General features: G+C 40.2%; 1 protein-coding gene across 1 annotated transcript in view; it reads right to left on the reverse strand.

The window, feature by feature from the left end:
* The window catches only part of RBL1 (RB transcriptional corepressor like 1), a 2,331,004-nt gene that overhangs the window by 987,058 nt on the left and 1,316,688 nt on the right, over window positions 1-27,258 (reverse strand). The window contains exon 14 of the mRNA XM_044089002.1: window positions 12,651-12,786. Coding sequence (XP_043944937.1) covers window positions 12,651-12,786 — 136 coding nt within the window. The remainder of the gene's footprint in view (window positions 1-12,650; window positions 12,787-27,258) is intronic.

Consider the following 27,258-nt stretch of genomic DNA (forward strand, 5'->3'; position numbering starts at 1 on the left):
TATATGTATATATATATATACATACACATATATATATATATGTATGTGTGTACGTAGATATATATATATATATATATATATATATATATATACACACACACACACACACACACACACACACACACACACACACACACACACACATAAAAATATAGATATGAAAGGGAAAAAAGGTCAAATGTCTAAGGTAAAGAAAAAGAAAACAGCTTAGGGGGGAGCAGAGTATAAAAGAAAAAAGAACAATCCTTATTGAAAAATATGTAAAGATATATAAAGGTGCACAAAAAAAACTGTAATGACTTCTAACAGCAGGAAAATGGGCCAGAAGATTACTGATACTGGTGAGTAAAGGTTCAGTTGTTATACTACTGCTCCATACAGTCCTCCCTAAAGAAAGGCTCAGCTATATCAGGGTTAGACAACTTTGGAGTCCCTTCTTGACCTGGAGCAATAATCTCTGAATGATATGGAGTGAAAGTGAAGAAACTCACCTGCTTTACAAAAGGGATAGCATGTCAAGGCAGAGGGTGCCAGGAATTCTTGTCCCTTACACTTCCCTGGCACCCCAGTAACCCACATTCTTTTGTCCTCTTAGATGCTAGTATCATGCTTCACCAGAGAGAGGATCTGATGGAAATTCAAGGATTGCTGATAATTGGTACGGTAATCAAGAAAAGTTGGCTTTATTTGCAGATGATATGACCCCATTAAAACAACTACCAATAGACAAAGCTGTACAGTACTTTAATTCAACATTCCTAAAGATTCTAAACCAGCACGCACCCTCTAGAACCATTAGAATCAAAACCAAATATGCCCCATGGCTAACAAAAGATACCAAAATATTAATGAAAGAAAGGGACAAATCCTGGTTACAATTTCACAAAGTCAAAACCGCTTCACTGAAACAAAACTATCAAGAACTTAGGAACAAAGTCAAAAAACAAATAAAAACAGACAAAACTAAGTACTATAAATCTACGCAAGAAAAACATGCTCATAATCCTAACAAATTCTGGGCTACAATAAGCAACTTACTGCACCCAGGAAAATCCTCCTCCCCCACACCTGTATTACCAACTAACCACGATAACATCCCTACTCAGTTTAACACATTTTTTACTGAAACTGTCCAAGCCCTAGCCAACACCCAAAATAAAACAAATGCTCCCAAATCTACAGACAACCCCAACCATACCAGCTCACTAGACCACCTCTCTAACTTCTCCCTCCACCCAGTATCCACAAATACAATCGCTAAACTCCTCAAAAAACTGAAACCAACCACTCTAGCAGCCGACAACCTGCCAGCAGACTTCCTTCAAATGGCTTCAGAAGTAATAGCCTACCCAGTTTCCATCCTTATTAATAGATCAATATCAGAATGTAAAGTTCCCAACTTATGGAAAATATCCCACATCATACCACTGCATAAAGGAGGCAAATTGCTTGAACTGACCAACTACCGACCCATAGCTATTCTTTCTCCCCTATCTAAAATAATGGAAAGAGTTGTGCATTGTCAATTAATGAAATTCCTCCAACAAAATGACCTACTAGCCAAGTCACAGCACGGCTTCAGACCCTACCACAGCACCACAACTGTACTACTCTCTTTCACTAATATTGTCAATAATCATAGAAACAATGGTCTATTTACAGCCTCCATATTCCTAGACTTATCCAAAGCCTTTGATATGGTTAACCACTTAATGCTCCTAGACACTCTAACTACCCTTAACATAAGCTCCTCCACCATATCATGGTTCAGTGACTACCTATCCAATCGACAACAAGCAGTCCTATGGCAAGGTCAACTGTCCCCCCTATTACCAGTAGCCATAGGCGTTCCACAAGGGTCCATCCTAGGTCCAGTGATGTTCTCTCTATTCACTAACCACATAGTCACAGCCTCTCTCTCAGCCTCAATTGTGCAATACGCAGATGATACCACTATCACATGTGCTGCCTCCACCCTAAATGGGCTCCAAACCATAACTCAAAACAACTTCTCACAAATAGAATCCTGGTTTTCTAAAATCAAACTGATACTAAACCCTAAAAAGACACAACTCATTCTCTTCAGTCTAGGAAAATCTCCCCTTCAAACAGAAGCTTTACTATAAAATAAAAGGAAAACATAATAATCAGCCCAACTACCCATACTAAACTCCTAGGAGTAGAAATTGACAACAACCTGAAATTTGACATACACATAGCCCAAACAATAAAAAAGTCAACAAAAAGCTGGGTCTCCTTTATAGGAAAAAACAGTTCCTCACCAAACATCCCAAAGGTACTCTTGCAAGGAGACACCTCCTATCTAACCTGCTTTATGCCTCCCCAGTATTTACTGACTTACATCACAGTGAACTAAGCAAAATGGTATCCTGTTACAACAGGATTGCAAAATTTGCCACTGATGCATCCTATAGATCACATCACTGCCCTGCCTTCAGGCAACTCAACTGGCTTGAGTTACCACAACAACTCTTACGCAACCAACTCTCAAAAGCACACAAAATGTATTACCTCCCAGAAAACATCCCAGCACTTCAGCAACTAATTCATCCCTACACTTCCACTCGTACCTTAAGATCCAATAATCAAAATCTAGTCAATGTCATCAAACACAGAAATACAGCTGGTAAATCTCTCTTTGCCTGTTCCATTGCCAATATCTGGAATGCATTCCCAAGTCAATTAACTTCAACCACATCCCCCCTCCAATTTAAAAAACTCCTCAAAACCCATTATCTAGGAAACTGGCTATGCCCATGTTTCTCCCCTGGATGATTGACTCACTCAGTGTCGGCTTCTTCTTCCTACCCAATCATACGATCAGTCTAATACCGTTTGAACAGCTAACTAAATCTTTCACTCCTCCCTCTAACTCTTGCTCTCTTTCCTCTCCTCTCTTCCCTCACCTGCAATTTTCAACCTCCAGCAGTGCTATTAGCCAATATTGCCAACAATGATGAATGAAGTATACAATGAATGCTTACATGTAGACTTAAACTTCAGCTATTCTTATGTCAAGGACACACTCTGTATTACTACTATGTAAAGTTTCTCAACCAAGACTCCATAGATAATGTACATACCAGCTAATAATGTCAACCATCATGACTGTGCAAAAGTGCAAATGTATAGCTAAAATAGTTTATGTCCTCTAATGTCAAGTCAATGATTTATGTTTGTATCTTATTTGATGTGTGAAATTGTGTATGCATAACTAAACTAGTATATGAGTTCTATTGTGAATGTATAGTGTAGTTAAACTAGTATATGAGCTCTATTGTCATGTCAACAATTTATGTTATGTATCTTAATGAATGTGGAGCTTTTCTCCCCGGGCCTCCACTGAAACCGGACCTCTGTCCAGCCGGACTCCCCCGGTTAACAAATGTAAAATAAATAAATAAATAAATAAATATTACTTTTTACCTGATAAAACCAGAAAAAGACATTTCAATGTTGAGGAATATTCTGAAAAAAATTCCAAGTACTTTTCGGATACAAAATTAATGACAATAAAACAAAGGCAATAGCTGTAAACTATTTACCCACAGACAAATTAGTTTAGCAATATCCATGTTTATGGGACATGATAAAATGAAGTACTGAGGAGTATGGGTTAATATGTGGGAACAGGCTACAAAAAAGTTAATATAAAAACTGAGATATTGGAAGCTCTGTTTTATGGATACGGATAGCAAGATACAAGCAGTGAAAATGTTTTAGTCCCTTTATTTTTATACACTAGTCAGGCATATTTTTATTAACCAGGGGAGACATTGTGGGTGACAATTAAAAAAAAAAGAGTTGAATGATTTTATCTTGGAGGGGAATATGGCAAGAGTCAAGTGGTTCACTTTATCCTTCTAATAGAAAAAGGTGGTTTAGGATTACCTGATTTAACAGTGTTTTTCAGAGTTACACAGTTAAGGCTCCTATACATAGCACAAACAGATACAGTAGATATAAAAAGTGTAGAAACCCCTGTTAAAATGCCAGGTTTTTGAGATATAAATAAATTAGATCACGATAAATCATTTCAAAACTTTTCCCACATTTAATGTGACCTACAACCTGTACAATTCAATTGAAAAACAAACAAATCTGTTAGGGGAAAAATATAAAAAATAAAGAAACGTACAACAAGCTGGCTGCTTTGTTGAAGCACCTTTTGATTTAATGACAGCATTCAGTCTTTTTGGGTACACACCTGTCATCAGTAAAGAGACTGATTAACCCCAAATAAAGTTCAGCTGTCCTAGTAGGATTTTCCTGACATTTACTCAGTTGCCTGCTACAGCAAAAGCCATGGTTCGCGAAAGCTTACAAAGCATCAAAGGGATCTCATTGTTGAAATGTATCAGTCAGAAGGGTACACAAAAATTTCCACAGCATTTGTTATACCATGGAACACAGTGAAGACAGTCATCACAAAGTAGAGAAAATATGGGACAACAGTGACATTGCAAAGAACTGGATGTCCTTCCCAGAACTGATGAAAAGACAAGACGAAAATTGGTTAGGGAGGCTGCCAAGAGACCTACAGCAACACTGAAGGAGCTGCAGGAATTTCTGGCAAGTACTGGCCGTGTACTACATGACAACAATCTCCCATATTCTCCATATGTCTGGACTACAAGGTAGGGTTGCAAGACAGAAGCCGTTTCATACACAGAAAAACATCCAGCCCCGGCTAAAATTTGCGAAACAATACATCAAGTCTCCCAAAAGCATCTGGGAAAATGAGTTACGGTCTGATGAGACCAAGGCTGAAGTTTTTGGTCACAATTCCCAAAGGTACGTTTGGCGCAAAAACAACACTTCGCATCACTAAGAACATCATCCCCACGGTGAAGCATGGTGGTGGCACTATCATGCTTTGGGGTTGCTTTTCTTCAGCTGGAACTGGGGCTTTAGTCAAGGTGTAGGGAATTATGAACAGTTCCAAATACCAGTCAATTTTGGCCCAAAACCTTCAGGCATTTGCTAGAAAGCTGAAGATGAAGTGGAAATTCACCTTTCAACACGACAATGACCCCAAGCATACATCCAAATCAACAAAAGAATGGCTTCACCAGAAGAAAATTAAAGTTTTGGAATGGCCCAGCCAGAGCCCCTCGCAATCTGACAGATTTGGAGCGCTTTTGCAAGGAAGAGTGGGCAGACATTGCCGAGTCAAGATGTGCCATGCTGATAAGACTCCTACCCAAGAAGACTGACTGCAGTAATTAAATTAAAAGGTGCTTCAACAAAGTATTAGTTTAAGGGTGTGCACACTTATGCAACCAGCTTATTGTACATTTTTTATTTTTTATATTTTTCCCCAAACAGATTTGTTTGTTTTTCAACTGAATTGTACAGGTTAGAGGTCACATTAAAGGTGGGAAAAGTTTTGAAATGATTTATTGTGGTCTCATTTTTTTAAATTACAAAAACCTGCCATTTTAACAGGGGTGTGTACACTTTTTATATCCACTGTATAATTCACAGTGGAAAGGGATGATGATGAAACAGGGGAGAAGCTCAAGAAATAAGGAGAGAGAAGTGGGATTTTAGATGCAGATCCTTAAGAAAATAACATTAACAATATTGAATATTATATTTGTAAAGTATCAAAAAGTATTCTAACAACTAAGCCAATACAGGAACACAGAAAGGAGACTCTGCTGATAGGGATGAATGCAATCAGGGGCACAGAGACTAGGCAAGATGGGACTGGAATTTACTGGAGAAAAACTGGCAAAGGAAACAAGGTATTGCAAGCAAATGATTACAGAGAGAAGGGTAATAGAGTGGGAAGAAGCCATGAATACATTTGGACTGCAGGTTGGGGACTGCCTTCTCTATAAAGGATTGATATCAAAGCTGCAGTCTCCAACCACCGGGCCATGGATCTGGACATGGTACTGGGCCACCAGACATGGAGTGAAACAAAAATGTCAGTGTGTATGCATGTGTATGAGTGTGTTTATGTGTCTGTGTGTGTGAGTGAATGCATGCATGAAAGAAGAATGTATGTGTGCATGAAAGAAGAAGACACTGTGTGTGTATGAGAAACTGAGCAGCGAGATTGATCGAGCCCTTATTTTACACTTGCTAAACGGTACTTTTGTAAAACAAAAGTCAAGGAATCAGAAAAAAGTGTGTGTGTGTGTGTGTGTGTGTGTGTGTGTGTGTGTGTGTGTGTGTTTCTGTCTGCATGTGTGAGTGAATGCATGCATGAAAGCAAAGGAGACTGTGTGTGTGTGTGTGTGTGTGTGTGTGTGTGTGTGTGTGTGTGTGTGTGCGTGCACACCAGAGAGAGAGAGAGAGAGAGAGTGTGTGAAGAGTGATCCCTGGCAGCAGCAGCAAAAATAAGGTTTTCGTACCTCTCAACCATACCACTCAACCTCTTGCACAATAAATCTGGATAGAGCCACAAATAATAGGGATAGATTTTAAATATTGCTCTTATAAACTTAGAAAGCCAATAAGGTTGTCATTAGGTTTATGTACCTCTTGACCATACCACTCAACCTCTCGCACAATAAATTTGAACAGCGCAAAATAATAGGGACAGATTTTAAATATTGCTCTTATAAACTCAGAAAGTCAATAAGGTTGCCATTAGGTTTATGCACCTGTTGACCATACCACTCAACCTCTTGCACAATAAATCTGGGAACAGACACAAATAATAGGGACAGATTTTAAATATTGCTCTTATAAACTTAGAAAGTCAGTAAGGTTGCCATTAGGTTTACGTATCTCTCGACCATAGTAGATCAACGTTTTGCTGTTAAGCAGAATTTACACTTTTTGGTAATTATTGCCAATTGTCTTTTTATTGTACTTCTAGTCCAGTTGGACCTCCCCAGCAAACAACTGTCAAATAAAGAAATTAATTAATATTACGCACTTTATAGGTTTTATTATGTGAGCACGATGGCTGCTCTGTGGAAAATTGTCTTACATGAAACCAGTTCTTGGTGCAAAAAAAAGGTTGGAGACCGCTGTATTAGAGTACAGGCAAAGAAAAAGAAGTGGGGGATCCTAAGTGAAAGACCTGAATCAGTAGAGTTTTTAGTCAAATTTAGAACAGAAGCTGATGTTATATAATGGGATAATCAGAAGGACATATAAAATATATCATGATAACTTCAGGAATCAATCAAAGCAGATTAGAAAACATTGGGAAGAGAGCTTGTCAAGCAATTCACAATGAAACAATTGAAGGATATACATATGACTCCCAACTATACAACAAAGTCTAGAAGATTTAGGATTTTTGCTTGAAACTGTTTGCTTAGGTAATTGTATACCCCGAGCAGACTCCAAAGAACTTCTCCTCAGGTAGACTGCAAATGCTGGAAGTGTGATTGGGAAGAAAGACGTAATGGGAACATATTTTTGGTACTGTAATAAGATGGCAGACTTTAATTCACCCACACTAGTCTGCCAGAAATACTGGGCGTGCAGATTAGTGTTACTAAGGAAATGTTTTTTTCAGTTGTACATAATCACAATTGCCTAGACATAATAAAGCCTTGCTGGATTTAATTCTGGTGGTTGCCAAAAAAGCAATTATTGGAAAATAGAAATCAAAGTCTAAACCAAACATACTAGAAGTAGTGAATATAGTAATACAGATAAAATAACTGGAAGTGGAATCTTTAGAAAATGGTAGGAGCAAATTACATAGGAAAAATGGGAATTGTGGGAACCATACATGCAGAGTAATGTTACGGAGAAGGAATGAGGTTTAACGGAAGGCAGGAATTGAATGAGCTAAATAATGTAAACTTGTCATCAACATATATGCATCCTGATGTACTGAGCAAGACAACCCAGACAATAAGCAGATGGTGAATGATTCTATATAGGTGCATCTAGCAAAACAGTCCCACAATTCCCTTTCTAAAGGATAATAGGCACAAAACACAATGTTCCCCAAAACAGCCCCATTTCTCATACTAAATGAGCATTATCTGAGGCTGCAACAATTTCACTAAAAACAGATCAAAATAGCTGTATTTCACAGGGGGGACACTGTACCGTTACGTTGGTCTCTCAGCTCTAGCAGTCTACTTATCCCTAACATAGCTGTCAACTACCTATGTTTTTGCAGAACATCTCTGATTTTGCCTAAAGCTTCTGCCTTGTCCTTTGTAAAAATTTGATTTACTGGTAAATCAGTGAGGACTACAGCCAGTCAGTAATTCCAGACTTTACTTTCACACTTTTATTCTTCAGAAACTAAATGTCATGTTGATGGAACACATTGTTCTACTAACTTTCTTTTTTATGATTTAAGTTTTTATTAATAAATTATTAATTACATTAAATTCCACAATGTACTGACATGAATAAACAATTGTATACACTGTTCTTAAAATTAACGACCTATTAACTATTTATAACACATACATGCAGTATAGATAACTATAATCAATTTCAAACAAGTTGATTATATAGCACAATTAAAATACTGAAATAATAAATACATTTATATAGCCAGTAACTGCTGACCTTTTGTCCAAGGATTGGAAACAGTTAATGATTTTGATCTTTGTTTTTTAACTTCAAATTCATTATCAGACACAGTTCTTAACATAAATGTGAATTCCTCCAATTGTGTAGACATTTGATTTTCATTTTCTGGTAATGTTTTTTTTTGCAACAGCTTACATAGTCCAAAAATGGTAGTACTCAATTTGTTTTACAATGTTTGGTATCGGAGAATTGAAGAGGACCAAATCTTTTGAAATTGAAAATTTGTCAGTCAATATTGCCAGTAAAAAATATTAACTTTTTGCTAGTAATATAATAAACAAGAGCAATCATACACATCATCAGCCCAATCTGCTTTACAATGTTGTACATCTGCAACAAAAAAATACTGGATTTGCATATTTTTGCCAAATATGTGGTGTATAAAAAGATCTATTTAAACATCTTCAAGTGAATTATTTTCCAGCTATGATAGGAAAGAATGTTAGCTCCATCTTGCAATAAATGATTCCATGAACTATCATTTAAGCTTTCTTTTCCATATCAAAATTTTACACATATCAATGAAAATGAAAGAATATGCTTTGTTATATAAATAAAACAACATAATGTATTAAGTTAGGAATATTATCATGATTGTAGATTTCTGCTAAAAATTCTCAGAAGTACAAGATCGTATGTCTATAACAGATTTTAAAGTTCCCCTACTAAAATTATTGTAACAGCCAATACAATTTCTCCTCCTAATTCCTTATTTCTACTCTATTAAAATGTACTAACAGTCCTTTAGAAATCTGAAAAAGAATCAATTAACAATTCTCCATAACAAGTATTAGCTAACATGAGTTGTCTTACTTTTTTTTAATTAAGTTAATATTATATTTAAGAGGAGAGTGAATAAATGTTATATTGGATGTAATTATGTAAGACAAACCAAAGGAAAATTTATTTTGTACTAATAGTGAGTTATGAGATTTTCATTTTCTTTTTATCAAACACCAATTTATGTAAAGTATTTCAATTAAAATGACAATTTTTTATCAAGACAATGCACTAAAACTTTTAAAAAGTTTGCTTTAACATAGGTTTCCAAGTCCATGCATTTTATACCTTCCCTATCCCAATCACATATATGATGTTTATATGCAATTCTAGGCCTCTTAAAGGCCCTGATGAATTTTAGTAACATATCATTAAACTTACTTAGTTGTGATTTAAAAAGTGAAATAACAGCAGTATGAATGACAAATTATTTTAGGCAATATGACCATTTTAATAAGTTGACATCTTTCTTCAAAACTGTATATCTGTGCATTCGATATCTAAATTACTTATTAATTTATATTAATACATTGCAAAATTAATATCTCTAATTATATCCCAAGATCTCCCTGAAAGAATGCTAAGATATTCATGGACTCATTACCTAAAAATGTTTCCATACCCATAAATGTGGATGTATTATTGATTAATAAAAATGTAGTTTTATTATTCTTAAACTGAAGACCCGAATTTTCCCAAATTCTTCAATGATATTAAATATTTCAGGAATTATTATCTCTACCTTGAAAACTGTTAATAACATATTACCCGCAAATAACATTATTTTGGATTGATATTCTCCTTCTAAACAAAACCCATGAATATGCTAACTGGACCTTATGGCTAAAACAAAGACTTCAATCCCTAAAGAAAATAAAAGTAAAAATGGGCATCCTTGTTTGGTCCCCTATAATATGTCAAATGAATCAGAGAGATAAGAATCTATTTTAAAATAAGCTTTGTTACCTAAATAAATATTTTTGATTAAGTTTCTGAATTCCTGAGAAAATCTGAAACAATCCAAGGACTTAAAAAGAAAATTCCAGTAAATCATGTCAAAGGCTTTTTCTGTGTCTAGACTTATTACAGCAAAACCATTTCTTTTATTTGTTAAATCTATGATTTATTATTCTTTTGATATTATCTTGTGTTTGTCTTTTAGGTATAAAACCAGTCTTATCTTTATTAATAACTTGGGGATACAATTGTTTAATCTGTCCTCTAAAGCTGACATTATAACTCGCAACATTTAAAAGGGATACTGGCCTATAAGCGGAACAAAAATATAAATTATTATTATTTTGGGATATAGGAAATACCGGAGAATATTTCCATCATGGGGGAGTAATAAAATTAGTCTGAATTTTATGTAATTTATAGAGGAATACATTTATTACTTTTTGTAGCAATGATTTATATATTTCATGAATTATACTGTCTAAACCTGGAGCTTTGTTTGATTTTAATAATTTATTTTTTTGTTTAATTTCACCCATGGATATCATTTTAATAATGCTGTTTTCCATGTCAAGAGACTTTAGGATTTTTTAAATTACCCAAAAATGAATGTTATGTGTTACTATTAGTTAATTTCCATGTCAGAGACTTTAGGATTTTTTAAATTACCCAAAAATGAATGTTATGTGTTACTATTAGTTAATGTACCATTGTCTGGAGTAGGAATTAAATTCAGAAAGAATTTCTTCCATATCAGTCAAAGATTTGGTATTTTAATACTTATGTTCTATTAACTTTCTAAGTAAATTAGAGCAATATTTAAATACTCTTCCTGTTGTCTCACCATTATTTTTGGTTTTGCCCCTGATTACTGAACAATGAAGCTGAAAGCTATGTTGACACCAGTCTATAAATATTACTTTCTTTATATACTATCTGCATGGATGTCAGTTAAGTTGACAGAGAACATAGCCTTATAATCACACCCAAGCCAACTGATGACAGAACAAAGTGAAATAAATATAAATGCTGTTAGTGACCTCTTAAAGAAGTAACCAAATAGGTATGCCAGTTTATCTTTGTGTGCTGGTGTGTGTGGTGTGTGGTGTGTGTGTGTGTGTGTGTGTGGGGGGGGGACAAAAGTGGTATGATAGGAAATCTGTAACATTTCCAGGTTAACATGCTACAGTGAGATACTACAGCTCTCCTTATAAAAATACATTCCATTGTTTAATTTTGTTGTTTCACATACTAACATACTGAGTCACATTATGCCTAGTGTTCATGACTATCAAAAGGTTCTTGCTATGAGGATAGCACAACACTCTATGCTGACTCATAAGAAGGTGATGGTTTTATCTTCAGAGTAAGAAGCGGCAGGAAGCACAAACATTTCTGCCCAGCAGTGTAACTGTGATACAAATCTGTCAAGACTACACCCACAGCAGCCATATAAAATGGACCACTGGTATGGTGCTGCACAACAGAAGATAAGGTTGTACAATCTAACAAACCCATTACTGTTTACTTACAGTTTAGCAGCCTATGGAAAACTTTGCAGTGGGAGGGAAAGAAAGCACTGCACTTTCCCACAACCCATCTACATCCTTATCAGCTTCAAAAAGAATCTCTCTTGTTACAGTGTACTGGATTCCACAATCTTAAAATGTACTACTAAATATGACAAGATTAATTTTCTAATTGAAGGCAATATCTTAGTAACCCAACATAGGAGGTCTGATGAAGAACCAAGAACAGACCAGTAAGGACTTCCAACATGGTTGCAGGCTGAAAAAAGCATGTTGACTAGGGCTCTACTGGTGTGAAAATTGAGAAATTGATAAAAAGCCAGTAAAAGTTATCAATTTTGGGTAAAATACAGTTACTGGCTAATTACATCTCATGCATGCCAGAAAAGAAGACATCTGGAGAAAGTAAGCAAAAAGCAACCAGAAAAGGAATAAAAGCTCTCAAAGGCCATCATGGACTGAATCATCTGGATTTGGTTCTACTGGCCTGAAGAAAGACAGCTTAACAGATATGGAGAATAATCCTCCCCATACAGCAGGTGGGTTACACTTCAGTATAAAGGACATGAAAGAAGTACTGTGACACTGTTCTTTATCACTACGACAAAAGGTTCTTTCAAAGGAAGAATTTCAGTTACTTCAGTTTCTTCAAATGTTATCTTCCAGTTTATGGATGCTGTCATTTTCACTGCCATAATTCAAAGTAAATGAGTTTTTGAAAAGGCCAATGACAGGTGAGTCACAGAAACTTATCACTCAAAAAAGAGTGAGAGTGAGAGAGAGAGAAAAGGAAGTGCACCAGCACAAAACAGTTCACTGGTTCAAGTTACTTACCATGCCTAAAGGCACTCCCATGATCTGTGCGGACCTCCTTTACTCTAGGGTGTACCAAAGGAGAAGCTGGCATTAAAGGAAGGTGACCAGGCCCTGCTGTACTGTCACTGCTTTCAAAGCTGTTTGGAAATATTACCTGTAAACAAATGAGAAATGAACAACTGCAAAATAATTAAATTTTACATTCAAAAATAAATCACATCAAACTGCAACATCAGTGCTTTTATCTACTATACTAAATTAGTTCTAATATTTACTTTATTCTTTAACTTAAGAACATGGCTACTTAGAAGCCTACTGTAACAATAAATTCTAACAGCATTTCAGTCAGTCGCAAATCCTCTTTTTAAAATTTCTAAAAACAAAACCATTTACACACAGCTTTAATTCTCATGTCATCCTTGATCAGTTTCAATTCAGGACTTACCATAACACAAATACTGCCCTCCTTTTAATATTTAATGATTTGTTAGCAGTAACAGATTAGAGGTGACACTCTTCAATTGTCTTCAATCCCTCATCAGCTTTTGCCAATGTCAAACATGGCAACCTTTCCGATTGCCTGTGGACCTTCTATGGTTAGTCTCCCCTTCCCTTGAGGAGGTTCCTCTTATGACCCACACATACTGGCATATTTCTGTGATAAATTCTACTGAGAACCACCCACTGTGGTGTGGGATTCTGTAGGGACCAGTGCTGGGGCCACTTTGGTTATGATATACATGTTTTCGCTGGAAGAGATTATTCAAGAGATCTAAGCTACACAAATTAGAGTAACATTTCTTCAATTTGAGCCATCTGATCCTTCCTGACTGTATCCACTACTATTTTGTCTACAATAAACTGAAGAGGTCAGAGTTGACTATAGGTCAACTTCCTAAAGATGGTGGAGGTGCTAGTACATCTAACACTTTATCCCTATAAATCAATCTGCCTTATTCTCATCATCCTTTAAGGTGGTAAAATGCTGAAGAAAGTAACTACAGTGCTGAATGAATTTTAGAGTAATTCTTAACAACAGCTGTTACTTAAGCAAGTGTCGATGATTTTGAAACATCATGGTTACATCTAAGGGACATCACCCAGGTAAAGCACTTTGTGTCACTTGAGGACTTTGACTATTGCAATGCCCTTCACTGGGACTTCTGAACAATGTCTCTAGCTTTTGTACTACTCCACTAAGACTGAATACAATCATATCAGTACAGCACTATAGAGACTGTAAACAGTTTGTGAGTAACAAATAACGAAGTACAAGATTTTGATCGTAACTTACCTAGTCCTAAATGATACGAGAACCACTTAAAGTTGCTGATCCCATAAATCTGTGAAGACAGAATTGCAGCTGCCTATGAACGTCTAAGGTGTGAAGCAAATACTCTCATTTACTGAAGTGAGTGGAAAAAAAACACTAGCAAATGCATAGGCTGATGTAGGATAGATACAGATGTTACCTTAGGAAGAAAGGAAAGGTTGGTAAGCAAGGAGACCATGTCTTAAAAAAAAAAAACTACATAAGGTGGAGAAGTTGACAGCGCATGTAACTCAAATTCTTCTGGCCGATGTTATCTCCACCAGGAAAAAAAGTTTTCAAGATAGAAATAAATTTTAAGGAAGTAGAAGAAGATTGCTCAAATGGAGCCTTTGTTAAAGCCTCTAGCACAAAACTGAGATTCCACAGTTAGACTGGCTCCCTGATGGATGGACGAAGCACAAACTTATCTAAGGAATAGCCTTGCAAAACCTATGAAAGACCAATGAACAAGAATCAAAGCCTTGGTGAAAATTAGAGATTGCAGCTAGCTGTACCTTAATTGTTGATCATATAGTAACCAAAAAAATAGTTCCTAAAGAAAGGGAAGCACTTGAGGAATGGATGTATAACATGTATTTATCCCCTATGCAGAAGCCCAGGTAGCAAAACATACCCAGTTGTTCTAGTAAACCCTACAAGTACAGTCCATTGGGGTAGCAAAAAAGTATATGAACCACCTCTTGAGACAAGGGTCTCTGGCCATTACTGAAGCTGGAGAAATCATGCTGTTAATTTGAAGATGAGGAGATCTCGTGAGGCGGACCAGGAGATAGGAAAGAAGATCCTTCCTTGGAACTAAATGCCAGAAGGTTTCACTGATGTGAGACCCAAGAAAGGGCAACCAAATTTGCCTGAGTCAATATGCAGCAATGAGGGTCACAAAGGCTTGGCATCTGATTACTTACTGGATAAATTTAGACATAAGAAATAGTGTAGGGAAAGGCACAAAGAAGCCGAGTTGGCCACTGTCTTACTAGAGAATCCCTCAGGGAAATCAAAGCAAAGTAACTGCAGTAGTTGGTGTTTGGCGGGGAGGAGAAAGGCTTGCAGTAAGGATTGCCAGAGTGACAGAAAATCTGGTGTACAACTTGCAGATGGAGAGACTACTTGTAAGGCAAGAGAACAGGTCTGTTGAGCATGGTGGCGAGACAGACGGCCACCCTAGGAATGTGCATTGCTACTAAGAAATAATGTGAAGCAATCGCCCACTGCCACTCTATCATAGCTTCTTGGCACAGGGGTAGGGACCTGGTTCTGCCATTTGTTGATATACCAAACTGTCATGTTGTCCATTTCGATAGAAATCATCCCTGGATGGAGGTAGTTCTGGAATTCCTGCAAAGTTAAAAGGACTGCCTTCATCTCCAGGATATTGTGAAGACTGGCCTCCTGATCACACCAAGTGCTTTGTACCATCTCTCCTGATAATGTGTTCCTCACCAGAGGGAAGATATATCTGTGGTAACTATGGCTGAAGGTGGGAGCAAAAAGAAAGGTCTTCCTTGTAATAGGGCGGAGAGGTCAACTGCCACTGAAGTGGATTTCTGCATGGGCAATGACAGAGTCCTGCAACTGCAACTGCAGTCAATGAACCCTGAGCAGGCACTGCAAGATCCTTACGAGGAACCAGATTAGGTGTGTCATTAGAACAGGAAAGGCCATGAGGCCTAGAGCTCGCAAAATAAGAACTGCTGGAGGAGATAAAACCTATAGATGATTCCAGGCTGCAAGCATTAAAGATTGTACCCTTTTTGGAGGAAGAGATATTGAAGAGGACCTTGTGTCTCAGTGGAGTCCAATCAACCGAATCTTCTGTGTTGGTTATAGCTAGGACTTCTCGTACTTGACAGAAATACACAAAGACAGGATGAAATCAACCAATGAATCCTTGGACAAAAAGGGTCTGCCTTTGGGGAGGCAGAAGAATCCTGTCAGGTTTTCTTGCTATATTTTACAAAGAACTGAGTTCTTGCCCTGCTCTCCTGATGCGACGAGGCACTCTGCCAGAAGGATTACCCAAGAAGTAGAGGAGACCAAACCGTATCCTCAGAAAGTACCTGCTCATCCTGAGAGGGTGGGGCTGTGGGTCAATTTCCCCTTTGGCACTTTAGTTTTAACCGATCACTAAAGGTAAAGACCTCTGGAAGGGACTGTGGGGATCTTTCTCTATCCTCTGAGTCAGTGTCTGAAGAGACTGACTCATCTGGAAAGTCAGTGTTTCTCCACTTATACATTATCTTCCTCGCAGTCTCAGGAGCTGGTGAGTCTGAGTCATCAGAGGACTGATCCTGCATTTGGGCAGTTCATTTGAAGGCACTGGTTCAGCTCTCATCCTGGGACATATGACAGAGTCAAGACAAAGATGGAAGGGTGTCCAAGGGAAAAGTTTACACCTATGGGGTCTGTGCTGTAGCTCTAGGAGTGGCCAAGACCCTCTCCCTAACCTACAGAGAATTAATTCCCCACTGAGTGCTGTCACTGACCCTTCGATAGAAGAGACACATGTGCACAACAGGGGCATCCCCAGAACAGACAGTGAAATTGACATGAGGAAGAAACCGACACAGCAGTCTCAAATACTGATAACTCCAACACTGAAAACAGCACCAAGCCTGAAGGGTCCAAGGACAGCACCAAAATGTCAACTATGAGGCATCGGTCCTGACAGCCACTCAAATCTGAAGGCTTCAGGGTATACTGGTTTGGATCAGCAGTCCCAGGTGCCAAAGGCAGGAAGAAGGTCAGGGACAAAGAGACATGCACAAGGTGAGGGGTTGGCCCTGAAACCAGCTGATCAAAAAGTCAGAACAGGGACAGAGCCAGTAAAGGGTATAAGAAACCAGACCGTTTCACCCTCAAGGTAGTTGGGGAAGGGAGGTCATCCATATCTAGCTCAGCCTTGATGAAAGCCCTCATCATACAAACCAGTTCCACACAGACAGCACTCCTGAAGGACCTGACAAATGACTGAGATGGAGTGCAGGAAGGAAGTCTTGATCTCTCTCTCTCTCTCTCAGAAGAAGTGCCTTGAACTATAACATTGAGGGGATTTATCCTTGATAATAACCCAATTTATTTCTCCTGTCAGACAAGGTGCATTTGACTTGCAGATGAAGCAATCAGGAGTCGTGTTCTACCTCTAAAACACACACTAGCCATGCAAATCCTGGGGGTGGGGGGTGGAATCTTAACTTTCACAATGTAGCTATTACTTAAAACATTTCTCCTTAGTATCCATAGTAAAATAATAGGAGCAACAAACAACAGTGAAAACAGAACACTGACTAAATATCACTGACTGAAATTATCTCAAAGAAACAAGTATTGCATATAAAAGGAGGAATTAGCCAACATTAAAAGGAAAAAACTACAATCTGGAAGACAAAATCAGCAACTACTAGATTAGAAAGTTTTTTTCTTCTTTCTATGGAAACAGGCATGCATAATGCCCATGTACTGAGAAAAGGAAAAAATACCAAAAGTTAATCTAAAGGGTCTGAAAACAAACAATCTAATCGGAATTCAATAGCACAGAATAAAAGCTGTCAAATAAGTAAAGCATACAACAATAAATAAAAAAATATATAGAGCTGGAGCTCTTAGCCTTAGTCTACAGTGGCAATGTTTGACCTCTGAGGTCAGAAATGAGATCTGAGGAAGTTTCACAACCAGATGCATTACAGTAGGAAAATAAACTAAAGGAAGTTGAGGATGGAGCACTAGTTTTAATCTGACAAGTGTCTTGGGGACCCAGCAGTTGGACTGAGCAGACAAAATGGATAGGATTCCGACAAAGTACAGTTGTGTACGATTAACATAAATGTAGATGTTCGAGTGTATTCACTGTTGCAGTCATCACTTTAGGGTTATCCTGCCAGGGGTAGCCCTCAGTCAGCCCGAATACCAGAGGCTTAGTATTACTGTGTCGGTTGCTGTCACTCCAGGACTGACGTCAGGTCATCAGTGGTAGTTTTTCTTGCCCTGTCAGGAGAGCCCCAAATAGGGAGCTAGGTTATGGTGGAAGAACACCGCCAGTAGAAAGTAAATACCAAAAATTCCCTGTAAGGAGAGATGAAGAGTGAGAGACAGAGAGAGAGACAAGAGGGATGGAGGGAGGGAAACCAGGACTGCAACAGTGAATACACTCGAACATCTACATTTATGGTAAGTGTACACAACAGTACCATGTTCTTTGTGTTTCAGTGTTGCAGTCATCACATTTGGGTTGATTCCCAAAGCTGAAGAAAAGGGTGGAGGCAGTCAAGAAGACTGTGGGCTGGCTAGGATGCCCTGCAAGACTGTGGTGGTAAAGCCTGCCCTGGATTTGGAGAAGATAGGCAGGTGGTAATGGTGAAGGTATGAACAGACGTCCATGTTGCAGCCTCCAGGATGTCCCTGGTGGGAAACCCTCTGAGAAAAGCTGCAGAGGTGGAGGTTGCCCTGGTGGAATGTGTCCTGACCCCCTTTGGGGGCAGTTCCTCATGCTGTTTGTAGCAGAAATGGATGCAGTGTGCTATCCATTTGGAGATTGATTGTTTGGACATGGCCTTGCCCTCTGCCCCTGCTGCGAAGCTGACTAGTAATTGATCAGTTTTTCTAAAGGATTTAGTCCTGTCCAGATAGAATCTGAGCTGTCTGTGCACATCTAGAGAGTGCAGAATCCTTTCCCCCTTGTTTTGTGGGTTAGGGAAAAAGGTGGGCAAATGTATGGATTGGTTGAGAGCCACACTGGACACCACTTTAGGCATGAAGGATGGGTTAGTCCTGAGTGAAACTCTGTCAGCATGGAAAATGATGAAGGGCTCTACAGCCATGAGTGCTTGTAGCTCTGATATTCTTCTAGCTGAAGTGATGGCCAGAAGCAAGGCTGTCTTCCAAGAGAGAAATTGTAACTCTGTTGAAGCTGCAGGTTCAAAGGGGGGTAGGGTGAGCTTTTCCAACACAAAGTTAAGGTCCCAAGCTGGAGTAGGAGCTCTTCTGGCTGGCCTTAAGTTGTTAGCCCCTCTAAGGAACTGTTTGATGAGGGGGTTGTGAGAACAGAGGTGGCTCTGTGCTGTAATAAGCAGAGATGGCAGAGGCATGAATTTTAATAGAAGAGAAGGATAGACCCCTGTGTAGTAGGTCTGCCAGGTTATCCAGGATGAGAGGTAGGGAGGGCTGTGCCATTCCGGCTCCCTTAGCCTGGATTCAGGTGCAAAACCTTTTCCACTTGTCAGCATAGGATTTTCTGGTGCTGGGGTGTCTGGCCTCACATATAATACCTAGGACTAATTTGCTTAGGCTGGCAGTTTGAGGAGTGGTCAGGGAATAAGCCAGGCTGTCAGGTTGAGGGTCTGCAACTGGGCATGCATGAATCCTCCATTCCCCTGGGTCAGGAGTGCTGGGATCTGAGGTAGGTGCAATGGTGGCAGGGGTGACAGGCTGCGCAGCAGAGGGTACCAGTGCTGGCTTGGCCAGTCTGGAGCAATCAGGATTCCCCTCGGTTTTCCTCCCTTATTTTGAGCAGTACACTTAATATGAGTGGTAGACGAGAAATGCATAGACCAAGAGGTTTACCCACTGGAAGGATAGAGCATCCACTTTCCAGGCCTTGCTGTGAGGTTCCCTAGTGCAGAATTTTCTGAGCTGATGATTGGAGTGGGAGGCAAAGAGGTCGGCCTTCTGTGTGTCCTATTTCTGGGTTACAAGGGTGAAGGTTCTGTGGTCTAGCTGCCACTCATGTGGGTCTAGCAGGTTTCTGCTTAAGTTGTCTGCCAGAAAGTTTAGAGAGCCTGGCAGGAATTGTGCTAGCAGTTGTAGCTGCATCACTGAGGCCGTGTGCCAAAGGTCATTGCGAGTCTGCAGAGAGGATAAAAGTGAGCATCTCCCTGCTTGTTGATATACCAGTATCACTGTGGTGTTGTCTGTTTTGATCAGTAGAAGCCCCGGGGAGAGTAGGGGTCTGAAGGCTATCAGGGCATGCTGAACAGCTAGCATTGTTGATGTTCAGATGTATTTGATTTGGGCTCCAGTGGCCCTGAATGCACCTGCCATCCAGGTGTGCACTCCAGGCATAGTCTGATGCGTCTGTGGTGAGGATCTGGGCGGCATGGGATTGTGAGAAGGAAAGTCCCTTGTTGTGGTTGCAAGCTGCTGCCGACCAAAGAAAATCTTTCTTTAGACAGGGTATCACTGGTATGAGAGTTTCCAGGTCTTGAGAGTGTTAACACCAAAGGCTTTTTAGGTATCACTGTAGTTTTCTCACATGCAGTCTGGCATATGGAATGAGTAGGATGCAGGAGGCCATGAACCCTAGAGCTTGCAGAATTTTCCTTGCAGATAACTAGGCTCTGCTGGCTAGTTGAGAGAAGTAGCCTGTCAGGTAGACTTGCTTTTCGGGAGTAAGGAATGCCATCTGGGATGCTGTGTCCAGGCCTGCTCCCAAGAATGCAATTTTTTGTGTGGGGACTAGTTTTGATTTCTTTTCATTGATAGTATATCCCAGGGAGCTCAGTAGGTCCTTTACAAAAGTAAGGTGCTGCAACAGCTTTTACTGACTGTCTGCCTGAATCAGGCAGCCGTCTAAGTATAGGTAAATTTGAATATTTCTTTGTCTGCAAAAAGCAATGATGGGAGCCAGGCATTTTGTGAAAACTCTTGGAACAGTGGATAAGCCAAAGGGAAGCACAGAGAACTGAAAGTGCATAGATCCTGCCCTGATACGCAGATATTTACTGCATGATCCCCTGACTGGGATATGTAGGCAGGCCTCTTTTAGGTCTAGGGTGGCTAACCAAGCATCCTTGGAAAGCACTGGTAGAAGTTGCTGAAGGGTGAGCATTTTGAATTTTGGTATCACCAGAAAGGTGTTTAGAATGGATAGATCGAGGATGGGGCGCTATGTGCCCTCTTTTCTGGGTACCAGGAAGAGTCTGGAGTAGAAACCTTGGCCTACCTGTTCTGCAGAAACATGCTGTATTGCCCTCATGTAGAGCAGGTAAAGGACTTGCTTTTTGGCCTCTGCTTCCCCTGGGTCTGGGCTGAGCTAGCCTGGAGGGGGCAGGAAAGGACCAGTGTTTGGAGGGGCAACGCCTACTGAACCTCGGAGGCTGGACCTGTAAGAAGTCTTTAACTGTCTGCATACATTTAGCTTTTTCTTCTATCTTTTTTAAGACCTCTTCTGCCTTGGTACCAAATAAGTTGTCTTTGTTCATGGGTGCGTCCAATAATTTGGATTTGACATGGTCTGACAAGGTCTGTTCCTTAAGCCAAGCATGCCTTCTAAGGACAGAACCAGTGACTGCTGCCCTGCAAGATGCTACTAGGGCATCAAAACCACATTGCAAGGTGTGCTTAGTTACTTGCCTTGCAGAATGCAATAACTCTTGTAATTCTTTATTTTCTGCACAAGCAGGAAAGGAAGATATTTTTTGTTTGAGGAGTTCCATGGTATGCTGCTGATATTTCACCATGTGGAACTGACAATTTAATGCTCTAATAGCAAGAGCAGCAGAGGTGTATACATTTTTACCCAATCTGTCTAAATCTCGGGAATCCCTGTCTGAGGGGGTGGGATTCTTAGCTGAAGTTGCTTTAATTCCTTTAGGTACTTGAGAGATGACCTCGGGGTCAGCAGTAGGAATTTTGAAAAGAAATTTGTGAGAGTCAGGGACTCTGTAAAACCTGTCAGGTTTCCTGGGAGAAGGAAGAAGGGTGTCAGGAGTCAAACTGAATTCCATAAAAACATCATCCACAACATCCAGGACAGGAGGAATGGCCAAAGGTCTGTGCTGTGGTAGATCTAAGAATTCTCTGAGTCTCTTTTTTGACTGAGGACAGTCCTGACATTCCCATTGGAAATGCTCCCTTAAAGTATGAAGGGTTTCCCCAAATGAAAAATCCTCAGGTGGAGAGGCAGAAGGAATGGATTCCTCTGCATCAGAATCCTCATAACCAGAGAGAGGCTGCATATCTTCATATTCAGATGCATCAGAGTCATTGGACTCCTGTTCAGATAAAACTACTGGGGACAAGTCTCTTTTTCTTTTGTAAGGGGTAGCCTTGTCTTCCTCTAATAAGAATAATAAGGTCTTTCACCATTTTAAGCATTTGAGAGTGAGGCAAAGAAGCAGGTGCCTGAGCTTGGGTCATCATTTTTTGGGTATGGTTCGTACCCTGGGTCTAAGAAAAATACAGTTGTGTACCCACCATAAATGTAGATGTTCGAGTGTATTCACTGTTGCAGTCATTACACGTGGGTTATCCCACTGGCAGGCTACCCACAGTCGGCCCGAATTCCAAAGTCTAGGTCCGGCGTCGGTTGCTGTCGCCTCTTCCCTGACGTTAGTGCGCCAGGGGTATAAAAGATGCAGCCGACGCCATTTTCTTCAGTTTTTTTTGCCCCAGATGTCAGGTGCCCCCAAATTGGTAGGCTGAAAATTATAACAATAAGTATGCATGCACAAAAATAAACATTTCCTTCATCTACAAGCAAATACACCACATAGGTTGTATAGGATAGAGAAGTACAGATAAGTCCCAGAAAATAAAAGGGGGATGGTGGGTGGGTAACCTGGACTGCAACAGTGAATACACTTGAACATCTACATTTATGGTAGGTACACAACTGTACTATGTTCATCGTGTTTCACTGATGCAGTCATTACACTTGGGTCGAATCCCAAAGCTGAGGTTGGATGGTTGGGTCTAAATAGGATTAGGAGAGGCTATAAGGCCCTGCAGAACTGCAGTGGCAAAGCCTGCTCTGGATTTAGAGTAGAGAGGTAAGTGGTAGTGTTTGGTAAAAGTGTGCACTGAACTCCAAGTTGCAGCCTCTAAAATGTCTTTGGTTGGTACTCCTCTGAGGAAGGCTGCTGAAGTGGCTGCTGCTCTGGTTGAGTGTGGCCTAATGCCCTTAGGCACTGATTTGCCATGTTGTGAATAGCAGAAACGAATGCAGTGGCCTATCCATTTTGAAATAGTCTGCTTTGAGATAGCCTTTCCTTGTGATCCTGCAGCATATGCTATTAAGAGTTCCTCAGTCTTTCTGAAAGCTTTAGTTTTGTCCAAGTAGAAGCGTAGCTGTCTGTATATGTCCAAAGAATGCAGGGGTCTCTCACCCTTATTCTGTGGGTTTGGATAAAAGGTAGGCAAATGAATGGTTTGGTTAAGGGCCACACTGGACATTACCTTAGGCATAAATGTCGGGTTCGTCCTCAGAGAAACCCTGTCTGGATGGAAAATGATAAAAGGTTCCACCGCCATGACTGCTTGTAACTCTGAGACTCATTTTGCAGAGGTTATTGCTAGGAGCAGAGCTGTTTTCAAAGATAAGAACTTTATTTCAGCTGTATTGGCTGGCTCAAAAGGCGGCAGTGTGAGTTTTTCCAAGACATAATTGAGGTCCCATGCAGGTACTGGTGCTCTCCTTGGAGGTCTTATGTTTTTGGCCCCTCTGAGGTACTGTCTTAGCAATGGATGTGAAAAAATTGGTGGTTCCGTATTGTAATGAGCTGAAATGGCAGAGGCATGGATTTTAATTGATGAAAAGGATAGGCCTTTGTTCAGCATCTCAGTTAGGTATTGTAAAATCTGAGGAATATTTGGTACAAACGTGTCAATTCCTTGTGCCTGGTTCCAAGCACAGAATCTTTTCCATTTTTCTGCATTAGATTTTCTGGTACTGGGCCTCCTGGCCTCCAAAATAACATCCATCGCTGCTTTAGAGAGATGTGTGTTCTGAATGGCTACATTATCTGCCATGCTGCCAGATTTAGGGTTCTGAGTTGGCTTTGCAAGTTCTGATTGAATTAGAGGCAATGTCCAGGCTGGGCTTGAGACAAGCTCTTTAGGATTGGGTACCAGTGCTGGCGGGGGCCAGTCTGGAGCAATCAGAATTATTTTTGGCTTCTCTTGTCTGACTTTTAGGAGTACCTTGGGGAGGAGACGCAGAGGAAGAAAGGCATATACTGTTAGGGTTTTCCAGCTGAATGATAGTGCATCCACTTTCCATGCTTGCTTGTGATACGTCCTTGTGCAGAATCTCTGTAGTTGGCAGTTGAGAGGGGAAGCAAATAGATCTATGTCTGGGCGTCCCCATTTCTTTATTATCATGCAGAAGACTTGTGGATCCAGTTTCCACTCGTGGGGATCCGTGAGATTTCTGCTTAGTTTGTCTGCCAGAGTATTTATTTTTCCTGGCAGAAATTGTGCTTGCAGGTGTACTTGATAAGTCAATGCTGTGTCCCACAAAGTCATGGCTTGTCTGCAGAGGGGGTAGGAATGAGTGCCTCCCTGTTTGTTTATGTACTGCATGACTGTAGTATTGTCCGTCCTTATCAGTAGTTGTCCTGGATGGAGTAGATCCTTGAAAGCTGTCAGGGCATTCTGAACAGCTAGCATCTCTTTTTGATTGATATGAAGATGCCTTTGGCTTGTGGGCCATGTGCCCTGAATACATTTTCCTGCCATGTGGGCCCCCCAGGCATAATCTGAAGCATCCGTTGTTATTGACTGCCTGGCTGTGGGTAGGGTGAATGGCTGTCCCTTGTTGTGGTGACAGGCCTGTGCACACCATCGAAACTCCTGTTGCAGGCAAGGAATGAGGGTAATTAATGTTTCCAGGCCGTGACATTGTTGAGTCCAAACACTTTTTAGATACCATTGTAGTTTCCTCATATGCAGTCTGGCATATGGAATTAGTAAAATGCAGGATGCCATGAAGCCCAAAGCCTGCAGATTTTTTCTTGCAGATAACTGAGTCTTTGTTGCCAACATTTTGAAGTAAGAAGTCAGTTGCCTTTGTTTGTCTGGTGTGAGATAAGCCATCTAGGCAGTTGTATTTAAGCTTGCACCCAGGAATATTATCTCTTCAGAGGGTACTAGTTTTGATTTATTTTCGTTTACTGTGTACCCTAGGCAAATTAATAATCTTTTTACAAACGCCAGATGCTTTAGTAGAATGTCCATGTTCTCTGCTTGAATAAGGCAATCGTCCAAGTAAGGATATATTTGAATTCCTCTTTGTCTGCAAAATGCAATTAGTGGTGCCAGGCATTTTGTGAAGACCCTGGGTGCAGTAGATAAGCCAAAGGGCAGTGCAGAGAATTGGTAGTGCATTGATCCAGCTATGAATCTGAGGGTATCTTCTGCAAGATTGTCTGATTGGAATATGCAGGTATGCCTCTTTTAGGTCCAAAGTTACAAGCCAAGCCTTTTTGCCCAGCATGAGCAGAGGCTACTGCAGAGTCAACATTTTGAATTTTGGAACGCCCAGAAATGTATTTAGAACAGACAGATCCAGTATTGGTCTCCAGGCTTTGTCTTTTCTGGGTACCAAAAAAAGTCTTGAGTAAAATCCTTGTCCCTGCTCTTGCTGTGGTACTTGCTGAATGGCCCTCATGTCTATGAGGGATGAAACTTGTTTTTGTGCCTCTGCCTGTTGATTGTGTGGCAGGTCTGGCATACCTTTTGCCCTTGGCAGGGTGTGAAAGTGGAACCTGTAGCCCTGGGACACTATATTCAAGACCCATTTGTCCTGGGTGATCATGTGCCAATTTTGTGAAAAAAAAAGTGCTAGTTTTCCCCCTAAGCGGGCTGCCAAAAGATAAGTGCTTGGTGCTGGCAGAGAAAAGTCATTGGGACTGTTTCCTGTATGGCTGTGATTTGTCTTCTCCACTTTTGGAGGTAGAAGTACCCCACTGTTTAGGCCTGTATGAGCCCTGGGGCTGGGATCTGCCTCTGGGGAGTCTGTATCTACCTCTTTGTGGCCTGTCTGACACTGGAAAGGACCAATTCTTTGTAGGCCAGTTCCTGCTAAATCTGGGTGGCTGTACCTGTAAGAAAGCCTTTACTGTTTGCATAGATTTTGCTTTGTCCTCCATTTTCTTCAACACCTCCTCTGCTTTAACACCAAATAAAGTATCATGTTGTAATGGAGCATCTAATAATTTTGCTTTAACATGATCAGGCAGATTCTGTTCCTTTAACCAAGCATGCCTCCTAATGACAGAACCCGTAACTGCAGCCCTGAAAGAGGCCTCCAGAGAATCAAAACCACATTGCAATGTATGCTTTCTCACTTGTTCAGTTGCATGCAATAAATCCTGTATTTCCTTATTTTTATTTATTTTATTTTATTTATTTTTATTTTACATTTGTTGACCGGGCTAGTCTAACTGGATAAATGTCCATTTTCAGTAGAGGCCCGGGGAGAAAAGCTCCAAGCATGAACACTAACAAAGTTAACAGTATATAACAAAGACATGTATAATAACAGTACAGAGGTACAATTGACTTATTTTCTGCACAATCAGAATTTGACAACATTTTCTGTTTTAGCAGTGACATTAAATATTGCTGATATTGAAGCATATGAAATTGACAATTTAAAGCCCTCACAGCCAAAGTAACAGAAGTGTAAACCTTTTTTCCCCATCTGTCTAGTGCCCTTGAATCTCTATCAGAGAGGATAGGGATTTTTGCAGTAGAGGCCTTGACCCCTTTGGGACCCTGAGAAATAGTTTCTGGGTCAGCAGCAGGGTTTTTATAAAGAAATTTATGTGAATCTGGAACCCTGTAGTATCTGTCTGGTTTAACAGGGGCAGGAGGTAAAGAATAGTACAGTTGTGTACCTACCATAAATGTAGATGTTCGAATGTATTCACTGTTGCAGTCATTACACTTGGGTTATCCTGCTGGCAGGCAACCCGCAGTCGACCACAGTTCCAAAGTCTTGGTCCGGCGTTGGTTGCTGTCACGTCTTCCCTGACGTCAGTGCGCCAGGGGTATAAAAGTTGCAACCGACGCCATTTTCTTCAGTTTTTCTTGCCCCAGATGTCAGGTGCCCCCAGATATGAAGGCTGAACAGATAAAAATATGCCAAACAACCATGCATATATTACTATAAACATTTCCTTCATCTACAAGCAAATACACCACATAGGTTGTATAGAGTTGAGAAGTACAGAATAGTCCCAGCAAAGAGGGGGATGGTGGGTGGGTAACCTGGACTGCAACAGTGAATACACTCGAACATCTACATTTATGGTAAGTACACAACTGTACTATGTTCATCGTGTTTCACTGTTGCAGTCATTACACTTGGGTAGAATCCCAAAGCTGAGGTTGGGTGGCTGGGTCTAGACTGGATTTGGCGAGGCTAACAAGCCCTGCAGAACTGCAATGGCAAAGCCTGCTCTGGATTTGGAGTAGAGAGGTAGGTGGTAGTGCTTGGTGAAAGTGTGCACTGAGCTCCAGGTTGCAGCTTCTGCTATGTCTTTGGTTGGTACCCCTCTGAGGAAAGCTGCTGAAGTG

Source organism: Protopterus annectens, chromosome 12.part0 (assembly GCF_019279795.1).
Source record: "Protopterus annectens isolate FY-2018-M chromosome 12.part0, PAN1.0, whole genome shotgun sequence".
In the NCBI taxonomy this organism is placed as follows: Eukaryota; Metazoa; Chordata; order Ceratodontiformes; family Protopteridae; genus Protopterus; species Protopterus annectens.